Source organism: Bombina bombina, chromosome 8 (assembly GCF_027579735.1).
Source record: "Bombina bombina isolate aBomBom1 chromosome 8, aBomBom1.pri, whole genome shotgun sequence".
NCBI classification, from domain to species: domain Eukaryota; kingdom Metazoa; phylum Chordata; class Amphibia; order Anura; family Bombinatoridae; genus Bombina; species Bombina bombina.
Window position 1 is genome coordinate 18,827,740 of NC_069506.1, and position 7,623 is coordinate 18,835,362.

A 7,623-nucleotide genomic window follows, 5' to 3' on the forward strand; every position below is an offset into this window, starting at 1 on the left:
TGTTTTACAATGGTTATGATACAGACCAGACCTACTATTCGATTATCCAGGATATGACAAATCTATAAATTTAGAAAGTAATGACCTCTAAAAGTTGAAATGTGGTGGTTACCTTTTTTTTACTGTTCATATATCTACATATGAACACGCTTGCCAGACTCTTACAACAATATATCGCTGGTTCCTTATTTTTGTTTTGTATTGACTACTACATTGTGAAAAAATGCTAATTATAGGGGTTGTGTTATAAAATGAATTTTACCAGGATACATATATTTTACATGTGTAAAACATTACCTACTATAATTCCCTGTCAAGTTACTATTCCATTGGAAACTGGATATTAAAAAGGTGCATAAAACGCCTTGTAAATAAAAGATCTTTTAAATAACACATCAATTAAAGGGACAGTATACTGTAAAATTGTTTTCCCTTAATGTGTTTCCAATGAGTTGTTATGCCAGCTGACAAGTATACAATGTATGAGAAATTGCTTCTTTAGATTTATTTTGTATAGGAAGTAGCTGGTTTTGTTCTTTGAAACCAAAACCCATTAAAATGGGTTGTGCTTGCAGGGAAATCAGATATCCTTATATTATTGCTTTCTGTAAACTCACATTTATTTATATTATCTCTGTCTGTACACCAAAGCCCAGTACTTGAGAACGATTGAAAATTAACATTTTAATATTTATCTCTCCTAAATCCCACCGGGAGTTTCTTCTACTGGCTATGTTTAAACAGCTTTTCTATAGCCTATACTTAAAGGGACACTAAACCCATTTTTTTTCTTTCATGAATCAGATAGAGCATGCAATTTTAAGCAACTTTCTAATTTACTCCTATTATCAATTTTTATTTATTCTCTTGTTATCTTTATTTAAAAAGCAGGAATGTAATGCATAGGAGCTGGCCCATTTTTGGTTGAGAACCTGGGTTATGCTTGCTTATTGGTTGGTAGATGTAAACCTCCAATAAGCAAGCACTATCCATGGTGCTGAACCTAAAATGGGCTGGCTGCTAAGATTTACATTCCTGCTTTTAAAATAAAGATAGCAAGAGGACGAAGAAAAATTGATAATAGGAGTAAATTAGAAAGTTGATTAAAATTTCGTGCTCTATCTGAATCATGAAAGAAAAAAATTGGGTTCAGTGTCCCTTTAAGTATAGAAACTTTCAGTATAGGTAGGAATACCATAGGCAAAATCAGCTATTTCAAAATACTGAAATAAGTGTAAAGGAGCTATTTGTAAATAATTTAAAACACTCCAGCAGGTAAAATGGATCATTGGGAACAAATTAAAGGGGAGAAAAAATGAGTGTACACTGTCCCTTTAAACTTCTGAATATGTTAACATCTTCTTGCAATAGTTGTACAATGCCCAATCCTCCACCACTCGCTGTCTATTACTATAACATTTTGGGGTAGTTTACATCTATCTAACTTACCTGTCCCTGAGAGGGCAACTCGGAGCGAGGAGGTAATTCCAGCAGCTGAGAGAAGCGTCTATCAAAGATGCATCGGTGAAGGTTAGAATCCAGAACCCGAAAATCCTCATAGCTTCGCAAGACGGACCAGGAGCGTCCCTGAAAGTCAGGAAAAAAGCGTGAAGGTAAAGCCAAACAGCGAGATGCGACAGAGAAAAACGGGGGCAGTGAAAGACAGATTACATAACATTTATATCTCAATAAGTGTAATACTATTTATTTTCCAGAACATTAGCTCATCCTAAACAATACTCCAGAGGATCTAATTTTACCTTGTGTCCTACTTTTCATTTAATGACCGTTTAATTGAGAAAATCACCGAAGCAAATGAAAAACTAGAATAACCTTTCTGACCACTAATAAGATTTTGCCAAGAGTAAAGCAAAAAGGCGGCCTTGGGGTAATTGCTATTTACAAGAAGCGGATATAATCTTTTGCTCCGAGTCATAATTAGCTTAAAAAAAAAAAAATTCTGAGTCAGAGGGAGACCGCTGTATTAGCAGGGATTATCGAGACCTTACCTTTAAGGCAACTTCTGTAGTGAATAGATGCCACATCATGGTATAGACAATGAAGTATTGGAATACTGAACTTGATACTATATATAATAACCGTTAAATTTATTGATACATCCCATGGCTGGTCAACGGATTTTGAGTCATAACATTTGGCTGTGCCGTTAAGCTTACCTGGCATGTGACCTGCACAATATAAACAGCTTCAGCATCTGTAACAGTAGCATCTTCCGGACGGGAATCCGACAAAGAAAGCTGGAAGAAACCGATAAATTCTTACTTTGTATTTTTTTATGGGGGTGAGATCAGCTTTGTATCAACTGACATTGAGAAAGGAAAAATAACCAGTAGTTTTGAGGTTTTAAGGGAAAGTCTAATTGAAAATTTGTATTGTTTAAAAAGACAGATTATCCTTTTATTACCCATTCCCCATTTTTGCACAACCAACACTGTTATATTAATATACTTGTTACCTCTGTGATTACCTTGTATCTAAGCCTCTGCAGACTGCCTTCTTATTTCAGTTCTTTTGACAGACTTGCATTTTAGCCAATCAGTGCCCTCTCATAAGTAACTCCACGGGAGTATATGACACACATGAACTAGCGCTGTCTAGCTGTAAAAAAAACTGTCAATTGCACTGAGATAAGAAATTAGCATATGAGTCTACCTAGGTTTAGCTTTTAACAAAGAATATCAAGAAGAACAAAGCAAATTTGATTATAAAAGTAAATTGGAAAGTTGTTTAAAATTGCCTGCCCTATCTGAATCATGAAAGTTTAATTTTGACTTGACTTTCCCTTAAAAGTGACATTGAAGTTTGCTAAATCTAAAAGAAGAAATTTCCCCATGTACTGCAATTTTCAATTCCTTTTTTTATTATTTCAAAAAGTACTAAAACAAAAAGCTAATTTTAGTTTGTAAGCTTGTGGGTCGAGTACATATCCTCCAATGGAGTTGCGGGAGTCGCCTGTGCACTTCCATTTCAGAATCAAATTAAAAACTCATTAACCATTTGTCATTCAGGAAATATTTTAAGGTACATAAAACTGCAATAATGCCTCAGTGGATTTTCTTATTGCACTATTGGTTAACTGTAACTAAACAGATAGTTAAAGTCAGCTCTGGACCAGAGATACACTACTGGTCTGGAGCTGAAAACAGCCACTGAGCTAATCACGAGTGGCATATGTGTGTAGCAGCCAATCACTGGCTGTGTCCAGCTCGGGAGTAGAAGAGTACTGCTACTCTGGAGCTGACTTTAACTATGTGTTTATTCCCTTTGTGTGGGTTAAACACATAATGATATAAACAAATGATCTAATGTTTTACATTAAATAATGTTCTTTCACAAGCATTTGCATTTAATATAATTTTAGGTGACATAATGGCTCAGCTTTGCTTTGCATCCAGTTACACATGTGGAGCAGTTTCTTATTTAATGCTAGTAAATATTGTCCATTACTGACAGCAAGAAATGACAAAATAGCATTGCCTAGCAACACCATGCATCACTGGCAGCCAGCAGATTTACTGCCAAGGGTCTACTGACAAATATGGAGACATTATAATGATATTGATATTATTCAGGAAGCTAACAATACAACTCTAATCCCGTTTCAAAATGTCAATACCCAGATTTGGTGCCCTACCAGCTCCCAGTGTTTATTCCCAGACAGAACATTACCAAACAATTAGCCATTTGTAACAAGCTCCTTTGTGTTTTTCAAAATAGCCTGCAAACCTAATTTACATGTTTTCCTATTTAAAGAGTTTATGAATTGATATAATCTGAGACTCATTTACACACTGTTTACAGCATTAACACAACCCTTAGACACTGCAACATATTTAAAACCTTACCTGGATAGGTCCACAGTCCACATTCTCGTAGTGATAGTGAGCACAGTCTGTCAGCTTCACAAAGGGGCCTTTTGTCACCCTAAATACAGACCAGGAAGAGAAACATCCTCAGTGATATATAGGCCTCTATACAAGATGCTAAAATTTATCTTCCTTGTGCCGGAGGAAAACATTAGCTCCATTCACTGCTGAGATGAACTTATTTCTAACATTAAGAATACAACTCGGAAGCATACAGATCAAGATGTGTCAGCCCTGTTCCTCTCCCTCACTACCATACCTCTTGTTTGGTTTCCCCTTTACATTGTTGGCGCCTGTGGAAGAAATGAGACGACCCGAGCCTTCAGTGCCGGTATCCAGGGTGTCCGTGCCGCGAGCCTGCATATGAAAAGGAAGTTTAATACGTACTGATCGTATACTTCAAGTCTTAAAGATATAAATACATTCATATTCCAATTCCATTCAATAAAAAGTGCAGATAAATTACAAATAAAATAATAATGAATGTGATGTATTAATAAATAAAAATACTTAATTATATAAACATAATAATAAATAGAATTCCATTAGAAATGACATTCCAAAAGAACATATATTTTAGCAGGGCAACCAAGGTCAGAAAAGTCTATTACTCAAAAAAAAATTGTAATAGTGACAATCATATTCCGGAGCTAATATTATAAAATATTCTATAAAATTGATTTTCATATCCCTTTAAAGTGTTTGGTTAAACCACAAAAATATAGAGGGATCAGTATTCCAAATTAATATTTGATCTCCCATATTTGTTTAAATATGCTCAGTTATAAAACAAACATACTACACAGGCTACCGGTGGCAGTTTTTTTTAGCAAAGCTTTTAAAAGGACTGTAATAGAATGTAAAAAAAATAATCTGAAAAATAAAAAAGGATACAAATTTAAATATATTAAAAACATAAAAACAATGCCATAACATATTATTACAGATGACAATTTGGAAGAGTCCTTTTTATACACTCACAGCCGATACCAAATATTCAAAGTGAAGCCGTACCAAAGATTTAATTGTGCTCCTCTTACGTATGATAGTATTTTATTTGCTTAAAAGCTGCTTACAGACTTTGAGGATGGGATCTATGCTAGTGTCTATGAGAATTATTATATCTAATACAATTTTTAGTTGCTCAAGATGATTTTACAGTAAAGGGATATAAAAGGTAAGAAAATAAATAAAGACTCAGCTGACTAGAGCAGGACTAATTTGTACAGAAAGCAGCATTTGAGAAAGTCTGTTAAGCCTAAATACACCAGGAGGTTTTGGGGGGGGAATTAGATACAAAGCAATATCAACAGAATAACAAAGTTTATATCAGTGTTACCACAAGAGAAGGAAACCTCTTGCATAGAAGCATAAGTCTGTGTTTCAATTCCAGAGTTGTATTCTGCTGTACAGCATCACAATAGCTATATATATATATATATATACACACATACATATATATATATATATACACACTCACACACACATACATACATATATATATATATACACACTCACACACACATATATATATATATACACACTCACACACACATACATATATACACACTCACACACACATACATATATACATATATACACACTCACAACACATACATATATATATATACACACTCACACACACATACATATATATATACACTCACACACACATACATATATATACACACTCACATATATATATACATACACATATATAGACACACACATATACATATATATATACACACACATATATATATATATATATATATATATACACACACACATATATATATATATACACACACTCACATATATATATATATATATATATATATACATACACACACACACACACATATACACACACATATATATATATATATATATATATATATATACACACACACATATATATATACACACACATACATATATATATACACACACACACATATATATATATATATATATATATACACACACACACACACACATATATATATATATATATATATACACACACACACACACACATATATATATATATATATATATACACACACACACACACACATATATATATATATATATATATATATATATATATATATATATATATATACACACACACACACACACACATATAAATATATATATATATATATATATATATACACACACATATAAAACATAATTTATGCTTACCTGATAAATTTATGTCTCTTGTAGTGTGTTCAGTCCACGGATCATCCAATACTTATGGGATTATATCTCTCCCCAACAGGAAGTTGCAAGAGGATCACCCAAGCAGAGCTGCTATATAGCTCCTCCTCTCACATGTCATATCCAGTCATTCGACCGAAACAAGACAAGAAAGGAGAAACTATAGGGTGCAGTGGTGACTGGAGTTATAATTTAAAATTTAGATCTGCCTTAAAAAGACAGGGCGGGCCGTGGACTGACTACACTACAAGAGAAATAAATTTATCAGGTAAGCATAAATTATGTTTTCTCTTGTTAAGTGTAGTCAGTCCACGGGTCATCCATTACTTATGGGATACCAATACCAAAGCCAAAGTACACGGATGATGGGAGGGACAAGGCAGGAACATTAAACAGAAGGAACCACTGCCTGTAGAACCTTTCTCCCAAAAACAGCCTCCGAAGAAGCAAAAGTATCAAATTTGTAAAATTTTGAAAAGGTAACCTTCTAATTTTTTATCCATTGGATCCGAAAAAGCACAACTATCCTCCACCGGGATAGTGGTACGCTTAGCTAAAGTAGAAACTGCTCCCTCCACCTTAGGGACTGTCTGCCATAAGTCTCGTGTGGTGGCGTCTATTGGAAACATTTTCCTAAATATAGGAGGAGGGGAATAGGGCACACCGGGTCTATCCCACTCCTTGCTAATAATCTCTGTAAGCCTTTTAGGTATAGGAAAAACGTCGGTACACACCGGTACTGCATAGTATCTATCCAGCCTACATAATTTCTCTGGAATTGCAACTGTATTACAGTCATTCAGAGCCGCTAAAACCTCCCCTAGCAATACACGGAAGTTCTCAAGCTTAAATTTAAAATTAGAGATCTCTGAATCCGGTCTCCCTGGATCAGATCCGTCACCCACAGAATGAAGCTCTCCGTCCTCATTTTCTGCAAATTGTGACGCAGTATCGGACATGGCTCTCACATCATCAGCGCGCTCTGTCCTTATCCCAGAGCAATCGCGCTTGCCTCTTAATTCCGGCAGTTTAGATAATACTTCTGTCATAACATTAGCCATGTCTTGTAAAGTGATTTGTATGGGCCTCTCATTTGGCGCCACAATATCACGCGCCTCCTGGGCGGGAGGCGAAGGTACTGACACGTGAGCGGAGTTAGTCGGCATAACTTCCCCCTCGTTGTCTGGTGATAATTCCTTTACAAATAAAGATTGACCTTTATTATTTAAAGTTAAATCAATGCATTTAGTACACATCTTTCTATGGGGCTCCACATTGGCCTTCAAACATAGTGAACAAACAGATTCATCTGTGTCAGACATGTTTAAACAGACTAGCAATGAGACTAGCAAGCTTGGAAAATACTTTCAAATAAATTTACAAGCAATATAAAAAACGCTACTGCGCCTTTAAGAAGCACAAAAAACTGTCACAGTTGAAATAACAATGAACCAAATCAGTTATAGCAACCAAATTTTCACAGTAAATGTATTAAGTTAGCAGAGCA

General features: G+C 34.8%; 1 protein-coding gene across 1 annotated transcript in view; it reads right to left on the minus strand.

Moving 5' to 3' along the window:
- Positions 1-7,623, minus strand: part of ARHGAP33 (Rho GTPase activating protein 33) — a 222,064-nt gene that overhangs the window by 104,958 nt on the left and 109,483 nt on the right. The window contains 4 exon segments of the mRNA XM_053690905.1: positions 1,450-1,587; positions 2,178-2,258; positions 3,867-3,945; positions 4,147-4,244. Of these exon segments, the coding sequence (XP_053546880.1) occupies positions 1,450-1,587; positions 2,178-2,258; positions 3,867-3,945; positions 4,147-4,244 (396 nt within the window).